Source organism: Lissotriton vulgaris, chromosome 10 (assembly GCF_964263255.1).
Source record: "Lissotriton vulgaris chromosome 10, aLisVul1.2, whole genome shotgun sequence".
NCBI classification, from domain to species: Eukaryota; Metazoa; Chordata; class Amphibia; order Caudata; family Salamandridae; genus Lissotriton; species Lissotriton vulgaris.
This window is the reverse complement of record NC_141698.1, coordinates 939,061,801-939,082,706: the sequence shown is the minus strand read 5'-3', so window position 1 is coordinate 939,082,706 and position 20,906 is coordinate 939,061,801. Positions and strand designations below refer to the sequence as shown.

General features: G+C 47.2%; 1 protein-coding gene across 1 annotated transcript in view; it reads right to left on the bottom strand.

The window, feature by feature from the left end:
- SLC25A13 (solute carrier family 25 member 13) overlaps nucleotides 1–20,906 on the bottom strand; it is a 785,732-nt gene that overhangs the window by 344,340 nt on the left and 420,486 nt on the right. The window contains exon 10 of the mRNA XM_086941927.1: nucleotides 15,079–15,166. Within this exon, the coding sequence (XP_086798053.1) occupies nucleotides 15,079–15,166 (88 nt within the window). The remainder of the gene's footprint in view (nucleotides 1–15,078; nucleotides 15,167–20,906) is intronic.

The following is a 20,906-nucleotide window of genomic DNA, read 5'->3' as shown; positions in this document are numbered from 1 at the left end:
CCCTCGACCCTGTACCCACCCACCCAACGCTCTCCACCAGGCCCCTGGAAGGGCAGTTTGCAGGTGAGCACCTTAGAAGACTTCTGGTAGCAGTGGCTTTCGCGGAGAGGGTCATCCCAGGCCAGTAGCAGTGAGGCTTTTGACTCCGCCGGTGACAGAAGCGGTCTTGTGGGCAGGGCAGCCTTGGTAAGCAGCTGTATTGGGAGATACTTTCCCTCTGGTGACTTGCGGGCAGTCTGCTTGGTACGGGCAATATCAAGAGTGTGAGTTGTCTCTGTACATTGTAGAAGATAGAATCCATGGAGGAGGGAGAAAGATGATTAGAAGCCTAATCTGCTGTACTACACCTGCCAGACCAGGCCATTGAAATGTGTATTCTAGATAATGTCTGTACTAAGATGGGTGGATTTTACCTTTGGGCCCACCAGTGCAAGGACTAGACACAATTCAACTGTGTGTGTTGCCGATGTCATGGGGTGTTTTAACACCTCCTAATGGACATCGGCTGGTTAGTGCCTCTTAAATGGAGCTGAAAATCCACTGTTTACTGTGGTTTTCAGCTCATTTTCCTTCCACCATGTGGTTTCGGCTCCTCATCGGGTGATCGTGTGAAGGTAGCTAGACTTGTGTGACACACAGGGGCCCGTGTGAGTTGGCAGGTCTGAGTTGTCCTCTGACTGTGATCGTTCAACTTTTTGCTTCCTGTGAGCATGAGCATGTTGTGATATTTACCCAGCTGCCACGTGGTAAGGCGCTGTAGCTGATGATCGCCATAAGCAATCACCAGATAGGAGCGGTTAAGCAAAGGTACCCTCCACTCAAAGATGGTAGAAACTAGAGTCCAGCCCCCCACAGGAATAGTTACTCACTTTATCAAGAGTGTTGGCCCGGTGATCCCACCTGCTGTAACCTCCAAGCCCTGCATGTTGATTTTGCGAGCCCCCGCTGTGATTTTAAAATCACTCCTTGAGATGCAGAGTGCGAGGATCACGTGACCTGGCAGCACAAAGGAGGGGGAGGAATTGCGGCTGCAATTTCCACGACCCACATCCTGCGCCGCGGTGCCGCTGGCTACTAATCTCGGCGCACCGGGGTGCCGCGGCGCACACTTCGGGAACCACTGCACTAGAGGGTTGCTTCCTACAGTTTGGCAAATAGTGCTGTAGATACTCCGGCATGCTAACAACGCACAATCCCATACCTTCTGAGTGTACTGTCTTAATTCTATATGTCAGGACCCGGAGAGGAAGGCTTTTCTTTCTTCCTTTAATTTCTCCAGCAGCCGTTACATCAATGATTTAATTAAACACAAACTACATTTCCCATGAGTCCTTGGAAAAAAACTAAAAACGGACTGTCCAATCAGAACTCCTTAGATCCATATACCAACCGGTGCAGGTACTCTAAGCCCATCTTCGCTGCTACAGCAATAATGGAGATAAGTACCTTTTATTTCCCGACCTTCTAAAAACGTTGTCATATATATCGCGCGAGCGGGAATTATAAAACTTGCTGAGTTGTATCGGTTTAGTTTATTTTATTGCATTGCTTGTCCACGTACGCAGGAACGTTCTCATTCCCATGCGATCGAGCTGCCCTGCAATAACATCGCGGTCCGTGCACTTCGGATCTGGAACCTGAACGTGAGGTCTTTGGTCAAACATCACCAGTTTATATATGACCTCATTGAAAAGGACTCCCCCGATCTTCTTTTCCTCACCGAAACCTGGCTTCAGGACTCAGATGCCGCTATCCTTAATCTTACCTTTCCACCGGAATATACGGTCTTTACATTGAACCGTGCCACGAGAGGAGGTGGCATCGCTATGGCGGTAAAATCGTGCTTCTCCGCGGAATGGAAAGCCCTTGGGTTGCCAGCCTGTGAGAGTGCCCTTTTTAAAGTGGCCTTCAGTCATCATTTCACGCTGAGCGGTATCCTTATCTACCGCCCTCCAGGCAGCGACACAGTCTTCAAGACCGCCCTTTTCGATATGGTAAGTTCTCTAGCACCTAGCTGTGCGAACTTCCACATTATTGGCGACCTTAACATTCATTTTGACCGCGTGTCGTCCACAGCCATAGACACTTTGCTTGCAGATCTTGAAGCACTGCAACTTGTCCAAATTGTAACACTTCCCACTCATACTGGGGGACACCTTCTTGATCCCTTCTTTACCACTCTGGAGAGGGTAAAGGTGTCCAACCCGATCCCGGTTGGCTGGACCGACCATTTGCTGGTGGAAGCCTTCTGTCCCATCGATAATATGCCATTTAAATCTGTGGATAGGCTGATTCTAAAAAGACACTGGCACAAGCTCAAACTTGAGGAGTTTTACAGGTTACTGGAGCAGAAACCCCTGAGCCCTTTTCTGGATGTGGAAGGAGGCTACGAAATGGATTTCGGATGCCCTTGACTCCCTTATACCTATGCGCTGGTCGAAATGTCATTCTAAGGTACCTAGCCCATGGCATAACGACTCTCTTGCCGAGCTCAAAAAAATCTGCCGGAAAGCTGAGAGGGAATGGAGGAAGTCTTATGACCTCAGCCTGAAATCCTCTTATTTTGCCAAACTGAAGACCTATCATAGGGCAATTTGCAGAACTCGTGCCGCATTCTATGCCCAGGAATTCCAAACCAGTACCAACCCCTCTAAATTAATTTTCAAGGTCCTTAAAGACCTTATGAATAAAAGAGCCACTGCGGCAGAAATCTGCACCGACTCTCATTGTGAGAGTCTAGCTTCCTTCTTTTTGGATAAAGTGCAGGCTATTTACCGAGGATTTGACCTGTCTCTGCCTGATCCAGAGCTAGCTGACCCGAACGTCTCTGGCTATGAGATTCTGACCTCCTTGCCTGACTTGTCTATGGAGGCCTTTGATAAGCTGAGCCTTAGGATTAAATCAGGCTCCCCTCTGGATCCGCTGAAGCCAGCTCAAATTAAGATGCTTTCCCCCCTGTATCGGGTCCCGATACTTACCTTGATCAACCTGTCGTTGTCTACCGGAAGGGTCCCCTCCTCATGGAAGCAGGCGGTAGTCACCCCAGTTTTAAAGTAGGCAAATGCAGACCCGCTCCTGCCTGAGAACTACCGCCCCATATCTCTTCCTCCCTGGACTGCCAAAGTCACCGAGGCTCATGTAAATTCCATCCTGACTGACCATCTTGCTCATAACCATATATTAGACCCGAGTCAGAATGGCTTTCGACCGGGACACAGCACCGAGACTGCTCTGCTCTACATGACCGAGCATTTGCGTCTGGTGCTTGACTCCAGCCGGACGGCGGCGCTCTTTTTATTAGATCTGAGCGCCGCATTCGATACTGTGTCCCACCGTATTCTGATTCAGCGCCTAGAGGAAGCTGGAGTAGCAGGGACTGCTCTTCAGTGGTTCCGCTCTTTCCTCTCTGACCGATTCTTTAAGGTGGCTACACCACCCTGCCAGTCCACCTTCCATCCTTTGGACCTGGGGGTCCCACAGGGCTCCTCATTGAGCCCTACCTTGTTCAACCTCTACGTGAAACCGCTAGCTGCGATCGTCAAACAGTGGGGTTTGACGATGACCTCATATGCAGACGACACGCAGCTGGCGGTGACACTGAGTGGAGACCCTGAAGTGGATGCCCCCAGATTCAGAGCAGGACTTGTGGCAGTGGCAAATTGGTTAAAAACCAATTGCCTACAATTGAATGCCAAAAAAACAGAAGTGATGGTTTTGGGGAAACATGCGGAGCTCTGGGGAGATCAGTGGTGGCCTCCAGAATTGGGCGTCACTCCCGTCCCAGCTTCCGAAGTAAAGAACTTAGGGGTCTGGCTGGACCCGGCACTTACCTTTACGGGCAATACGAAGAAGGTTGCAGCCACCTGCTACGGAATCCTGCGAGGTTTAAGGCCAATCCTCAAGTTTTTTGACCCCACCACCCGGCAGCTCGTGGTCCAAGCCTCGGTTCTATCTCGGCTGGACTACGGTAGCGCGCTGATGTTGGGGGTAAACCAGGCTGAGGCATCTAGGCTACAAAGGGTACAGAATGCTGCGGCGCGGGCCATTGTTGGTCTTCCCAGGCATTGCTCTGTTTCCAGCACTATTTCTGCCCTTCACTGGCTGCCGGTCAGGCAAAGAATTAAGTTTAAGGCGCTTTGCTTGGCCTTTAAAATCATGAAGCTCTCCTCGCTGCCTGCACTTGCTAACTTGCTTACCCCTTACGTTCCTTCGAGGTCCTTGAGATCGGAGGCTCTCCATCTCGCGGTCTGCCCCCGTTTTAAACTCAGCAGGATGGGTGGCCGCTCCTACCGAGTGCTTGCCGCTGGGTTATGGAATTCTCTCCCGATGCATATTCGAGCTCTGGACAATCTGTCCGCCTTTAGGCGTGCTATTAAAACTTTCCTGTTTTCTGCACTTGGTTAGCCGTCTCTTTCCTTTTTCCTGCGTGTTATGTTTTAGTACCTGTTCAAGCGCCAGGACGCCCCTTTGCTGGGGCAGCTGTGCGCTGCATAAATAATAGTAACATAACATAACATAAGCGGTGCGGCCAGCAGAGCGTAAGGGGGCCCGCGCATTTCTTGTCACACGTTCAGCGCGCCTCTACATCCTGGAGGGCGGTGCACTGAGTGAGGCGACGCACATCTGGCTGCAGTGTCAATTACAGGGCGAAGACTTCTTAAATAAATATTACGGCAAGCTTTTTCACATAAGAGAGCCACCGCCTGGAGACTGCCATCCATGAAGCGGGTAAAACCAGCCTCCATGAGGCATCCAGTATCAGGAAACGTCCCAGGCAACATTTTAGCCCAGATGAACCAGGGCGACTGCCCCACACTTAACTATTATAGTTAGTTATAGTTATAGGTGAAATGATTTGCTGATTGAGTTTTTCCCAGCCAATATTGCCTTCTTAAATTTAACTCCAAAGAGAGAGTCATTTACATACCATACTGTCCCTATGGAAGAGTTTGAGGACAGAGGACTATATGGAGGAGGGTGTCCCCTAACTTCCCATTGATGACCAAGTGTGCCAAGTAATGAATAAGTCTATAGTGAAGCCAGTCCCTCAAGTGGTAGGACCCCTGGAGAAGAAGATTATGCAGCTGCAGGCGCAGTGCCAAAGACTCCTCCAACACAGGGAAGAACATTTTGGGCCCCATGCCCCTGTGCCTCCAGGACAGTTGGCTTAAACCCCAGCAGATAAGTGTACAGACGATCAGGGGGAAGATCTATCAATCAATCAATCATAGCATTTGTATAGCGCGCTACTCATCCGGAGGGGTCTCAAGGCGCTTTGGGAGGGGGGTGGGGGGGGGGGGGGGGTCTGCTACTGCTCGAAGAGCCAGGTCTTGAGTTGCTTCCTGAAGGAGAGGTGGTCCTGGGTCAGTCGGAGGTGGATGGGGAGGGAGTTCCATGTCTTGGCTGCCAGGTAGGAGAAGGATCTTCCTCCGGTGGTGGCTCTGCGGATGCGTGGAACGGCGGCGAGGGCGAGGCTGGTGGAACGTAGCTGGCGGGTGGGAGTGTAGAAGGTCAGGCGGTTGTTGAGGTACCTGGGGCCCAGGTCGTGGAGAGCCTTGTGTGCGTGAGTGAGGAGTCTGAACGGAGTGTAGAAGGTCAGGCGGTTGTTGAGGTACCTGGGGCCCAGGTCGTGGAGAGCCTTGTGTGCGTGAGTGAGGAGTCTGAACGTGATCCTCTTGCTGACGGGGAGCCAGTGCAGGTCTCTCAGGTGTCCGGAGATGTGGCTGTGTCGGGGGATGTCCAGGATGATCTAGACACCTTTGCCCACCTTAAAAAGGGGTTTATGGACTCCCAACCACTACAACCTGATCCCAGGTCCCTGGAACCTCAGGGGGTGACCTCCTTCGGACCCCACACACGGATCCGCAAGATGGTGATGATTCCCCCAATACTTCTGATGGAGATGGGAACCATAGAAGACCCTGGTTCCTCTCCTCTGACCCTTTCCCGGGCAATGACCTGGTGACAGATAATAAAGGCCCCCTGACACAGACCTGCTAGATCCTGATGACCTTTTCATCCGCGCTCAGCAAAATGGTGTCCTGCACTTAGGATAGCTGCCTACAAGGCAGACGATTGAGGAAGCTCACAGACAAGAAGGTGATGTGCTGCTGTCGGGCAGAGCGCCCCTGACCATCCCTGGAAGGCAAGTAGCCCTCACACCCGAAATGGACTCTAAAATGACCACCTTCCTTAACAAGTTTGTCCGTGATCCATAGAAGGGAATCAATAGGTCCTGGCACTCTTGCCAGGATAAGCTCCTAGATGTCATGGGACCCCTTGCTAAAATAATGTCCCGGCCTCCGTGTCCCTGGTTTGGCCTGAGGCTTTGTCCAGTAGGGCCAAACGGGCTGTCTTTGCTCGTGAGTGCCTAATGTACAATCTCAAGAGAGCAGTGCAAGTCGCTGTCATTCAGGCCATTTTCCCAGTGCCTCTTCATTTTAGAGCTCCCACCTCCAATGGGGGCCTTACATACTCCCAGTCTGTTCTGCATTCTCCAGAATCTCAGGAGGAAATGCAGTGGCGGGTAACACATGGAGGCCTGTAACGGTCGGGCGATCTTCGGTTCTCAACTCAATGTGTGATAGAGTCAGATGCCTGCGGGTCTGGAAGCTCACAGCGGGGAATTTACTACAGGAGGAAAATGGTCCACTACAGAACAATCCCTGAATATCAATTGTCTGGAATGGATGGCGGGCTCCTTCGGCCTCAAATGTTGGACCAAGTACAAAGGTCAGTGCTGAGGTCCTCTTGAAGATGAACAATATGGCAGCAGTACATTATGTCAATCATCTGGGGGGCACAAATACCCTATCTGACCTGGCTCTTACCCTTTTGGAGTATTATGTAGACAGTCAAATCTCGTTTTCAGCGGAACACCTCCAAGGTCAATCAAATCGAGTGGTGAATTAGTACTCCTGACACTGGTGGGATGTCACTCCATGGAAACTTCATGCACAGGTAGTTCAGCAAATTCTGAGGAGATGATAGGTTCTTCATGCATCTCTTTGCATCTCGCCTGAACTGTCAACTGCCCCGGTATTGCAGTTGGAGGCCAGACCCGGATGCAATAGTCATGGACACATTTTACCAAGATTGGAGCAGGGAGGCAGCGTACACATTCCCTCCTTTTGCGATGATAATGAGGGTCTTGCCGCAAGTCCTCATGTGTGAATGTGTCCTCATGTAATGCAACAGGTGCTATGTAAAGCGCTCTGATACACGATTCGGGTCAAGTTCAAGCTATATAAAACTCTGTAAAAAAAAAAAAAAAGTCAGCAGATAGCGAGCCAATCTGGTGGTGATGACCCCATCCTGGAGGTCGCAAGCTTGGTTTCCAGCAATGATGGAACTTTCTTGGGATTTTCTAATTCCTCTATCCCTGTTTCCGGATCTCCTACGGGATCCCCAAGACAATTATCAGCCCCTAGAAGTGGCAGGCTCACTCTGTCTCATGGCCTGGAGGATTACCAGGAATGACTAAAAGTCCCTAGCATTTCACCAGAAGCTGCCTCTTTAATTGCCAGAGCTTAGGTGGATAGCACAAACAAAAGATACCGCTCAACTGGTCCAGACGGCTGGGTTGGTGTCTCCATCGTCAGGTGGATCCCTTGGGGGTGGACATTGTCCATGTTCTGAATTTCCTAGCGCAGTTGGCTTCTGAAGGTTTGGCCTACAGGTCAATAAACAGTTTCAGATCGGCAATCTAGGCAGGCCATCTGCCCATGGAGGGTCAGCCGGTAGGGGAGCACCATTTGGTATGCAAACTCTTGAGAGATATCAGGTTATCACTTTCTCCAGAACCCAGTACTTCACCTTGTGGGATGTGAATAAGGTATTGAATTTTCTCATATCTTGGCCTTCTGACAAATATCTGTCCAGGAAGCGGTTATCGGCAAACTGACCATGTTATTCTGCTTGATTTTGTGCCGGAAAGTCTCGAGGGTCCAGGCATTAGACCTAACAGGTAGAGTATTCACACCAGAAGGGATGACTTTTCACATTGCTCATCATACGAAGTGTAATTAAAAATTGGTGTCATACCCTGCTTTCCCGGATGTGCCCAAATATGTGTGGTTAGAGCAATTAAGGACAACAAGGCAGTAACGGTGGACCTGCGTACTAATGGGGAACCACAATTGTTGATCGCACTAACTAAACCTCATAAGGCGATTTCTTCTCCTACGATTGCCAGATAGGTCAGCTGGATAATGCAAGAAGCAAGTATTGAGGTTTCCAAGTTTGGGGCCCACTCAGTGAGGGGGGCCATGGCATCCAAAGCTTTTTCTTTGGGAGCTAGATTACAGGATATTATCAATGCTGCAGACTGGTTGTCCGATTCTACCTTTTAAAGGTTTTACATGAGAGGCGTGACCAAGATGGCAGCGAGATGGAACGTGTCTATCTGTCTCTCCCGTCGGCAGCCCGGCAAAGCACCGGCCTCGGGCCATCTATAGCAGCTGGAACTTAGGGGGAAGGTGCTCCAGAGGAGCGGCTACTTCCGGGACCTGGGAAGCGTCTGGTTGCCGTTCAAAAGTGCCGCCATTCACTGCAGAGAACGGAGCGGCAGGACCGCGATCAAGACCTCTGGGCTGCGGCCTAGTGAAGCGGACGCTGGAGCCCCCATCGCGGCGTGCAGGGGAGGTCTGGACCCCCGAGGAAGTCAAGAGAGGCAGCAGCTGGTCACACTGTCGGCTCAGCAATTAAACGGAGGCGGAGCGCAGGTAGGGGTGCCTCAGGCGAGGTCCTGCAGCTGCGGGACACAGCCGAGAAGACTTTTGGTGGGGACACACCAGCCATTTTGTAGAGCAGCCCTGCAGCAGACCTGGACCCGGGGAAAAGGTCAGGACACAGCTCTGCTACTGGAGGCTTTCCCACAGCGGGACACTGCAGGCAAGTATGGGGGCTACAGGGGAGTCACGTAGTGCATGATTACACAGCTCACATCGCTTCCCCCCACTGGCCTCAAGGTGAAGGCCACGAGGGACGACAACATAGGAGAGAGGGGAGCGCGGGCATCCGAGCATGGCGCGACGCGGGTGACCCAGCAGACCAGACGCCGGCCGTGGTGTGCCCAGTCTTAACAGCCACGGTATCATCCAGGCGGGAACACCTGCAGCACTTTGGTGGTTCTCCCATCTGTTGGACACACCTGGCATCAACAGGGCGGCAAGCCCACCCACACAGGAGTTCACGGCTGAGACAGGGTGTTCTCAAGCGAGGCCGCCATAAGAGGTGGCCGTCGAGGGTGGGGCCTGGCTAGGCATGGGTGCGGCTTGTGTGCATACCGTGCGCCCCCCCCGCTCGGCCCTGGTGCCAGATTGGAGCCTCTGGAGTGCTGGCTCGCGGCCCTTCCACTGGAATCTAGCAGCCACCAAATAAGAGGTACGCGGGTCTGAGACCCATCAGCGGGGTTGGATCAACGTAGGAAGGAGCCAGCCACCAGATAGCACCACGCCCGCAGGACTTTACCAGAGTAAGGCTCCATAACCCTTGGCTAAGAGGAGCACAGGCGCTTTGGGAGGCAGAGACTTGCGGGCCCTGAGGAGAGGCGCCACCTAACAACCCTCAACAGGGACCCCCTACAGCAGTTGGTGCCTGCCAACGTGAAGAGGGACACAAGAGAGGTCGCTATAGCCTATCAGCCTTCCACCGCGACATACTGATCTCGCCAGGACCCACACTGGGTCTCCCCAACACGAGTAGAGGCAGGTAAAAACGGGGCAGGCCGGCAGCAGCGTGTCATACACTCAGAGAGAAGCCACGCGGAGTCTCCACGCACCCACGATATAGCCTGGGAGATCCAGTCCCGGTCGCTGATCTGCCCTGATCTACCACTGCACATCCCATTCTGCAAGGGAAGAATATGTCCTCTACCTAAGGGAAGAAGGACAAAACGCTAAAGGAGCTCTTCGCACGTGCCCAGGGTGGTGCCACACTGGACCCCTCATCATCGGGCGACACCCTCCTCCTCACAGTTGGATGAACCCAAAAAGGAACCAGTGATACAGACGTTCCTGGAGTACCTATTTATGGCACTACGTGCCGATCTACAAACGGTCAAATGCGACCTCACCTCTGAAATTAAGGACATACGCAGGGATGTGGACGGCAATGGCGAGAGAGTTGCAGCATTGGAAGATGAGACACTGAGATGATGGCCCTACAACAAGAGGTTATTTGCATTCACGATCAGCAAGTGGACCTGCAAACACATCTCAAGGACTTGGAGAACCGTTCCCATTGTCATAACATCAGAATTCGCGGGGTGAGAGCAAACGAGGAGGCTGGCGACATCTTCACTTACTTGAGAGAATTTTTTATTCACATTCTGGGCAATCCGCTCGATGCAGACCTCAAATTAGACAGGGCACACAAGGTGGGTCTGTCACCCTCCGACAAAACTTCCCCATCGGACTTACTAGTATGCGTACAAGACTTTCGCACTAAGGAGGAGATTATCCGCAGGGCCAGTCTGATGCATCTGATCACATTCCGCAACCAGAACCCAGTTCTATACCAGGACCTAGCTGCACTCACCCTGCAGAAGCGGAAGACTTTCTGGCCTATCACCGCACATCTACGCCAGTGCAACAGCTCATACAATTGGGGTCACTCATTTTGACTCATTTTCCGACTGGATGGCAAGATCTACCAACTCCGCCCCCTCTCCGAGGCAAGCCGGCTGTTAGGCGTCGACATCCCGGATGATGAAGAGGATAGTGGCAGCCCCACTTGGGTTGGGAGACACAACTGCAATGGCGGCAACAAGGACGGCAATGCCGCACCAAAAGACCTGAACCTGCGGAAATCTCAAAAGGACAACAAGCGGGATTGGATGCCCTGCCGGAGGCCCTGGCAAAGACGCAGACCTCGTGATCGACACATGGTCCACCGATTTTTCCTAACTTTGCCACTGGGGCGGCTGGCGGGAGGGGCAGGGGGACGACCTTGGCCACGACATGTCTCCCTTGAAGACACACTGCGGATAGTCTACGGATGACGGACTGAACTATAATTCTCAAACTTTCTTTGGCGCCTGTTGCGCCAATCATTTTATGGGTTTTTGATTTTCTTTTTTTTCTATCGTTCTTGGGGTTCCCCATCCACTGTCCCCCAAACTCTGTAGCCACGCCATAGGTATATTAGGTGTAGCCACACCATGGGTATATTAGGTGTATCTTAAAGTTGCACAATAACTAACACGCACAGGTTCTATTCCAGGATCCTCCACCGCACGGCAGTCCTAACCTTCTAAATGCCGCTTAACATCCTCAAAGTCCTATCGCTTAATGTGAGATGGCTCAATAACCCTGTCAAACGCCGGGCAATCCTTTCCTATTTGGAGAGTACTGGCGCTGATATGTGTCTCCTTCAACAGACGCACCTCCATCCGAAAGATTGCCATCGACCCAGGTCCCGCATGTTCCCCACACAATTATTCTCATCGATGCCCTTCAACACAGCAGGGGTAGCGATCTTAGTCTCCCGGACATTGAAAGGGAAGGTGACACACAAGGTGGCAGAAATCAAGGGCAGGCTGCTTACGTACCAGTTCGCAACTGTGGGACACGCTCTAGTCATAGGGTCCATATTTGCACTCAATGAAGGACAGGAATGGTTCTTGCATGCAGCGCTGACTGAGGCTACTGCTAAGACGGAGTGGAAACTTAGGCTAGGGGGTGACCTCAATTTGGTATTCAACAACACCCTAGATAGGTCTGCCCAACGCACAGGTCAGGTTGGCGCTCTGTCCCACGCTGGGTTGGCTCGGCGACTTAGGCCTCGTAGATCTCTGGAGATGCTGTCACCCGCAGCTCCAAGAATACTCCTACTACTCTAGCGCCCATAAAACCTATGTGCGTATTGACTATTTGAGAAAGCAAAAGACAACAATTGATGGACCTAATGCAGAACAAATCAAAACATCAGTCTTGACCCTGTGCACAGTGGGCCCAGGACCCACGTCTGGGCATACCTAGCGCACTTAGGGTGAGAAAGCAAAAGACACAATTGATGGATGGAATGCAGAACAAATTAAAACATTCACGCTCAGTCAAGAGATCTGGGTTAAATCCATCATTCTTTTGCTCACCATGCCACCCCAGTTTATACCTGGCCATATGCAAATCAGTCCTGACCCTGTGCCTCATGGGAACAGTCCAGCCCAAACTGCCAAGCCAGGTCCTCCCTGGACCGGAAACAAGCATCCTAGGACCAGTTTTGGGGTTTAACCCATCTTCAGCCAGGATAGCTTGATTCCAGTGGCACAGTGGAGCCCAGGACTGTCCATCATTTGTTGTTTTTGCATTTCTCACACCGAGTGGGACGGGTATGCCCAGATGTGGGTCCTGTGCTCTCCATGCCACTCGACTCAAGCTATCCTGGTTGAAGAGGGGTGAAACCCCGAAACCAGTCCTAGGATGCTTGTTTCCAGTCCAGGGATGGGCTGGCCTGGCAGTTTGGCTGGACTGTTCCCATTGGGCACAAACCAATTTAGGTAAATCCTTGGTCATGAAGGTGGGTAAAAAAGCTGCAAAATGTTGTACCATTCAAATCGAGAACGTCACTATAAATCATACACCAACGTTCTCTTACTTAGGGATTTTATTTGATCGGGAGGGAAGCTGGAAAGACACAGTGAACTCTAGGCAGCTTCAGTTTGTCAAATCTATCATGGCCTTAAACAATTTTTCTCGGAAATTAAGCATTAAACATCCAAAAGAGATAATTATTATGTAGAGTTCTAAATGTCGATCTATTGCAAAGTACGGTTCCGAACTTTGGGCCTATGTAAATGTCGATTCCATGCAACTGATAGAAAATGCCTATTTTAAAAATCATTGCTCTTCCTGAAAGTTGCTCTACCTTCGTTTGCCACTCGGAACTGGGACCTCCATTTTTGGTAGATCTGATGCAAGTCCAGCCAGTCTTGCTCTGGAATAAAATCTGGACATCGGACCATAAGGAGTTTAATCGAGCCATCACAAAGGATTGCCTTAGATCAGATTGTGTATCCAAAGTTCCTTGGCTGAAGTATGTCAACCAATTTTTTACTGACATAGGTCATTCTGAATATTTCGATCAACCACAAATGCCGAGTAGTATACCTAGAAAGCGCTAAAACTGGAGTGCCTAGCATTGCTTGAGGAAACAAGGTTGTCCACTGAAATTGTAAAACCATCCGTACTTAAAAATCAGATGATTTTAACCACATTTGATTTAAAACCATTTATAGCCAGCATACATAATGCTCAACAGATTTGTTTTGACATGATTCAGGCTGGACATTTTTCATCATTTATCCAGCTTTCCTAACATTAACAATTGGTCACGTGAACTAGTGCATTTCCCTTGTGACAATTTATCTAAACAGTCTACTATGCACATATGCTTTTTTTGTAAATTTTATCCCGATTATCATTAATTAAGCCACTAGTAAAGCCCTTAAATGATATGCAATGTCGTCCAGCTTTTTTATATTTACAATTACTTCCGAATGTGTATATATGTACTGTTTTATCAAAATGTTTATGAGAACAGAGTACTGTTGTTCCTCTTAAAGCTGTATCTGCATCTGTATTTTTATCTTGTTTTTTAAACAGCTTATTGTATTTTATCTTGCACACTGTATATTGGTATTATTGTGTATGCTTTTATAATTTACACTGTGATATCGAATAAAGCTTATTTTTTTGTTGTTGTACCTAGGTCTGTGCAGCAAAAAACAACCCATGAAAAATGCTTCTTTGCCCTCCGAATTTTTTTAATCAATTTATTGTAATCAATTTAAGAGGTCAGAATTTCTCATGTTGCCCCAATTTCTTCTAATAGTGAAATTAATTTATTTTAAACTTTGCTTCTAATTGGCGACAGACTTTATCAAAGAAGACATTGTTTTATTTCCCCTTTTATTTCCCATGCTGCGGAAATAAAAACGTGATTACTTCCATAATCACTGGTTGTCAATGTTGAAAGGGGGCTGGGGCTTCCCGAGGGCTGGGGGCCCTCGGGAAGATTAAGCAAGCTATTGCCCAGAGTCACATGATGCTGGGCTAACCTGCCGCCGGTCCCAGGGATGGAACCGTGAACCCGCGTGGTCCGGAGTCAGGCACCTGGCCGCTGCGCCATACCTCTTCCAGTAAAGACGTTTTCAAGAAGCAGTAGCTATTTAATTTATTCTAATATTTTACAATGGTTCACACTGATCATTGTGTTGCAGGAATAACTGTAGGTAATCACATGGTCGTGTTTCACTCCTGTACTAGGATTTGAAGAAATTGTTTATGAAATAGGCAATCAGGTTTAGTAAAGCATTCAAAAAGCACATCCTTGATTACAGGAGAGAGAGAAACTTGCATTGGCTGATGTCACCAAATGCAGATTGCAGTCTAGACCACAAGAGAACAGGTGAAGATAATTTGCAAAAAAGAGAGCCCTTTTCTAGGAAAGCAACTTCCTCTGTGTGACACAAAATCTGTAAGCTGGGTTGATTAGTGCCAAGAAACTAAGAGCAGGGGATGTATTTTCAAGATCAACGTCTTATGACAATTGTGTCTATGAAGAGAGGTTTGGTGATCAGAGGGATAGTTTTCTGCAGTTTGTTTCTTTCCAGTTTTGTTACTTATTCACATCTCAAGATCTAGGTGTTGTGCCACACTGAAGGGAGTGGTTGCTGTGCACATTAGTTTCATGCTGTTGAATGGTGTATGTACATTCTCGTCATTTTTTAGAAGTGTTATATGTGTTTTTTTGACTAGGATTACTAAATCACAAAATCTCGTTGGACACTGGGGATGTAGTAGCCTTCTGTTTTTCATGAGTGAATTGATACACGATTTTTGTAACACCCCACGCATTGGCTGGTTGTTTCACTTCTTCTCGCTGTATGTGCTTGTAATTGGCTTTGGTTATTTTTTTTTGTTCGTTTCTAACGGTTTATAAAGGGAGCATTTTGATTCACAACACGTTGATGGTAAGTAAAAAAACAAAGCCATATAAGTAATCTAATACGGTCTCATACTCTAAAAGAACGAGCAGCAACCATCTAGAAGGAAATTTTTCAATCTCACAACTCACCTCCTGCAATGGAACCAAGGCCAAACCTATAAGCGGACTCTGCTACTTGGATGAGAATGGACCTGGACACATCAGCTGAAGCTTGTTGCTTGGCAGGAACAAAGAGAAACAAGAAGTTTGTAAAGTGAATATTTAAATGGCCAAAAGTGAAAACATATAAACATTTTCATTACAATCTTTCACGCAATACAAAGGTCACTACGTTTTCAGTGATATGAACAGAGGGTTGAAAACATGAGACAAACATACTACGTTTATATAGGAGCATTTGCTGCTGAATTATCTGGCTAATTCCTAAGATCTATTTCATTCTTGAACCTTGCATGACTAGAGTGGATTTTGACGTGCAACCTGCAGCTGAGACATATATATTCCTGAGTCTCAAGTGAGTTTATGTTTTTTCTTAAGTGTGCATCCATTTGTTTAAATATGTGTACACAACTGTGTGTACATATTCGCTAAAATAATTTGGTGTCCCACAAATAGTTTAATCTAAGGTCAAATAGTATCTGGCATACATTTGTACCCTATAACTAGCAGAACTATCGACTATATGAAAACACACAGTTGACTAAATAAACAAAACATTGAAACAAGGCACAGAATGTTACCCCTCTGCAAGTGTTTTAAAATGATACAAGAATTACAAATTTGGAGAAACTAAACTGCAAATGAAACTGAAAATGAACAAATATTCAATAAAGAATGCTGCAATGGGCAATACAAAGTACTATACCAAAATAGAATTTTAAAATCATGTGAAAATTGAGACAAAATATTTTTTACCTAACTTTCTTAAATTCCACAGAGAATGAAAAAACCTCAAACATGGAATCTAAGCAAAAGTCTAAATTTGAATCATCTATTATGCAAAGAGTACTAGATATTTTTGCAAAACGTGTAAAGACAAGAAATCTCTAATTTACTTTACACAGAAAACATGTTTAAAAATTAACTCAAGTGTTTCCAGAACTTAGCGAATAATGAGGAATTAAAGTTAAAATTGCCAATAAAGGTGGCTCTGGGGCCATGTACAAGACATTTGCATGCATGCCACAGATCAGAACTGCACAGTTGACTTCATAGGTATACTCAAAATGAGTCTGGGGTAGGCATCAACCTTAAAGTGGATGTCTGACTGCAGCACAAAAAATGGGCACAATCATTTTAGAAGAAGCCAAATATATATGCTACTTAAAATTCACAAAGATTCCAAGAACATTACAGGAAGACCTAACATTTCAGCCACTGATCACTTGAATAAAAAAGAGGCTCAAACATACGTGCAAGACACTTCACAATGTTTTCTGCAAGATTAATGAAATGTAGCTGTATTACAGTGTTATGCTTCAATACCATATGAATAAGGCATATTATCTAGTGAGGAATAATTACAGTAAAGTGAACTATTCCTGCTGGGACTCATGGATTTTATATTATACTTGAACTATTGTCATTCCATAGATAAATACTACCTTTAAGCAACAGGGACTTCAATGAACTTATACACAGAGCCTTAATATACTATAAACTCCAGGCTTTATAATGAAGAGGGTAATATTTTTAAGTAGATAGTAGTGGAAGACTGGTTTTCGAGTCATATTCAAATATATTGATATTTTTTGGTGTGGCAAGGCCAAGAGAAGACCAACTTTACATCTATTCTATACAAATTAATTGTTAAATTCTAGACATCAGTATTAGTCCATGAAATAAATTGTGACCAAATCTATACACTAAAACAACAGACAAAACAACTTGTTGCATGCTTCTAGATTTCACCACACAAACTTCTTGAACATGTACTGTACTCTCACCTAAACTGGCTGATTATTAGATTCAAACAAAGAAACAGTTGAGCGAATATTATGTAACACAGTCAAAATACTTCAATAAGTCTAGAGGAAAGTTCTTTGATTCCAAAGCAAAATAAAACCCACACAAATTGAAAGGCTCGTCTTTCTTAACAGATCGTCCAATCTAAATCAGAAAATTAAAAATATTCTATATAAAGACTGGAAACAGATTGAGTCAGATGTCAAATTGTTCAAACCTTTCCCAATAAAACCAATGATTGTTTTAAAAAAGAATAAAAATATTCAGAACATTATGATGACAGACACTACAATGAAAAACGTCAGTATTTTCAGAGGTGAAATTAGACTCAAGCCCATACTTGAATTGCATACACTGGCCAAATATCAAAGGTGCATTTCTAAATTATCCTTCTATTGGTGAAAAGATCAAATTTAGGCAACATATGACATGTGGCACAATTAATCAATTTGATTCATAGGAGAAAATGCCCATGTGGTAAGGCATATGCCAGTAAAACCTTTTGTAAAGTCAATGCTAAATGTTTCTGACCATAAAATTAAAACATGGAAAGGAAAATCTCTGTAGCAGCACATTGAATTATATGAACATAATCTAAATCAGATCAGAACTCAGCTTCTAACAATGTTTCAACACGAGGACGCCATACTGAATTTGCCAGGAAGGGGGGAATGCTACCAGATAAATATGTGTAATACACCGGAGCCATCAGGACTGAACGATAAATTCGAAATTAAATGTTCATGACGTTCAGTATTAACTCCAAAGGTTTTATTCTCTAGCATTTAAATATTTGCTTCCAGTAGAAACAGTTTTGGAAGCATTGAGGTTTTTGAACAATAGATTTTGTTCCATACTCTGAGTTTTCAACACATGTTTATACAGTTGACATGTTTTATATGTGTTAAGTGACCAGAACAGTTAAAACCTTCACATTTCTAAAATGTTTGTTACATATCATACAAATTGCTGCGAGAGTTGAACGCTAACATATGTTACCAATATGCATCTACTGATCTTGTACCTTGATCATTAATTAGCATCTACGTGTAAGGGCCAGAACACTAACATGCCTATACATTTTCTTTGGAACTTACATAAGGAGTAGTTTCTGTCCTGTAACTCCAGTTCTGTAGTAGGGGTATCTCTGTTATAGTCATAATCTAGTGAATAGTCCCGCCCATGTGCGTGGACCCCGGAGCAATCAAAAATAATCTCTTACAGTGTCAAAAAATGCAGAAATGCATAGACACTTAAGAGAGAATTTTAAGACAGATAATGCAGCCTAATAAGGCTACACTGTCCAGTACTTCAACTAGAAATTCCACCATAAAATCCACAAAAACAGCAAAGCCTGTACAGATTTCCCTTGCTTCACCAGCAAAATCCCTCAGGAATGATAGAGAGAAGAACCTGGACAGACAAGCCCCATAGGCTGCCATTATGTGGCTTAAACAGGATACTGTGCCATTAAGGAAACCTTCCAGAAGCTTCTCCCAGTATCCCAGAATGCATAGCAGGTCCAACTTACTTTCAGTTCTTTTTGAAGGCGTAAAAAACGCCAGACCTGTAGCATTATTTACATGAGGAAGTCTCCACTGGGGAGGCGGGAGGGCGCTTATGACTATAACAGAGATACCCCTACTACAGAACTGGAGTTACAGGACAGAAACGACTCCTTCTGTAGTAGGGGATCTCTGTGTATAGTCATAATCTAGTGAATAGAATGGCAAGCCCATCCCCACACCAAAGCGGCGGTGGAGAAACAGAAACAACCTCTACAGTGCGAATAAATTCCGCAGCGAAGCCTGCCCAACCTGAGCATCTGCCCTGGCATCAGTGTCCAGGCAGTAATGCTTAGCAAAGGTATGAACCGACTTCCAAGCGGCCGCCTTGCAGATCTCTGCAATCGGAACATTACGGAGTAAAGCTGTCGCGGCAGCTTTCCCTCTGGTGGAATGAGCCTTAGGCTTACCCCCTAAGGTCTTATTAGCTTTTTGGTAACACAGCTGTATGCAGGACACAATCCACCTAAAGATGGACTGCTTAGAGGTAGCAAGACCCGTCCTGACAGATCCATAATTGACAAACAATTGGTCTGACCTACGAATATCCTTAGGTTTTATCCATATAAAATTTCAACACCCTCCTGACATCCAGGGAATGTAAAGACCTTTCCGCTGGAGATGAAGGATTCTGAAAAAAACGTAGGCAAAGTTATAGTCTGGTTGACATGAAAATCAGAAATAACCTTGGGAAGAAATTTAGGGTGAGTACGCATAACAACCTTAGCAGCATGAAATACAGTATAAGGTTCTTGGCAACACAACGCCTGAATTTCACTCACCCTGCGGGCCGATGTAATGGCCACGAGGAACGCCGCCTTCCAGGACAGGTGCTGCAACGAAGCCTTATGAATAGGTTCAAAAGGCTCCTTCATCAATCTGGACAGCACCACATTCAAATCCCATGAAGGCGAAGGAAGCCTGACAGGAGGGAATACTTTCCTCAAGCCTTCCAAGAAATCTTTGACCACAGGGATCTGGAAGAAGGAAGTCTGTGAAGGGCATTTCCTGTAGGCAGTCAATGCAGCGAGATGAACCTTAATGGAATGAACGTTAAGGCCAGACTGCACCAAATGTAGAAGACAAGGAAGGATGACGTCTTCCTTGCATGTCGTTGGGTCATAGTTCTTAGACTTGCACCAGATACAGAACCTCTTCCACTTGTAAGCATAGGAAGTCCTAGTGGAAGGTCGCTTAGCCTCCTTCAGTATGTCCATGCAATCGTCTGGGAGATTCAAATGGCCATATTGCATCTCAGGAGCCACGCCGCCAAACTCAAAGAGGAGAGGTTCGGGTGCAACATCTGCCCCCCGAACTTCGTGAGAAGGTCCGGCCTGCACGGCAGCCGTATGTGCGGAAGGAGAGACCGGTGTAGAAGGTCCGTGAACCACCACTGCCTGGGCCATTCCGGGGCAATCAGGATCATCCGCGCCCTGGATTGGGACAGCTTGATCAGCACCGCTGGAATCAGGGGAATGGGTGGAAAAGCGTACACAAAGCTGTTCGACCAGTTGATCCAGAGTGCATTCCCCAGCGTCCCTTGCTGGTAGTACCTGGAGGCGAAGTCTCGGCATTTGCTGTTTTCGGCGGTGGCGAACAGATCTACGTCTGGAGTCCCCCACCTTTCGAAGACTTCTCCTAGCACGTCGTCGTTTATGACCCATTCGTGGTTTTCCTGAATCAGTCTGCTCAGTGCGTCCGCCTGAACATTCTGCACACCTGGCAGATGGGTGGCTGTTATCGTCAATCCTCTGGCCAGAAGCCAATGCCAGATCGTCTGCGCCTCCCGAGACAGGGTGCGCGATCTCGACCCCCCCTGCTTGTTGAGGTAATACATTGTGGTCGTATTGTCCGTCTGTACAAGCAGAGAGTTCGTCCGGAAGGACGGATGAAAGGCCTTCAGCGCCAAGTGAACAGCTCTGAGTTCCAGGAAATTGATGTGATAAGTGGACTCCATCGGAGACCACGCACCTTGAATCTGTAAGTCTCCCGAACGCGCTCCCCAGCCGTGGAGAGAAGCATCCGTCACGATCGTCTGAGTAGGCATGTCCTTGTGGAAGGGAACCCCTCTGAGGAGATTCTCCGCAGAACACCACCACTTCAGAGACTGAAGAGCATGTAGAGGCAGTCGCATCTTGTCGTCCCAAGATCCTCTCCTCTGGTCCCACTGGTCCTCCAAGCACTCCTGCAGAGGTCTCATGTGAAGTCTTGCATGTGGAGTGAGGAAGATACAAGAGGCCATCGACCCCAGTAGAGAAGACACCGTCCTCACTGTTGTAGATGAAGCGGTCATAAGAGCCTGAGCCTTCCGAAGGATCGATCGCCGTCGCTCCTCCGAAGGAGACACGCTTGCTGACAGCGTATCGATGGAGGCTCCCAAGTACTGTATGCACTGGACCGGAGTCGGGACAGACTTGGACATGTTGA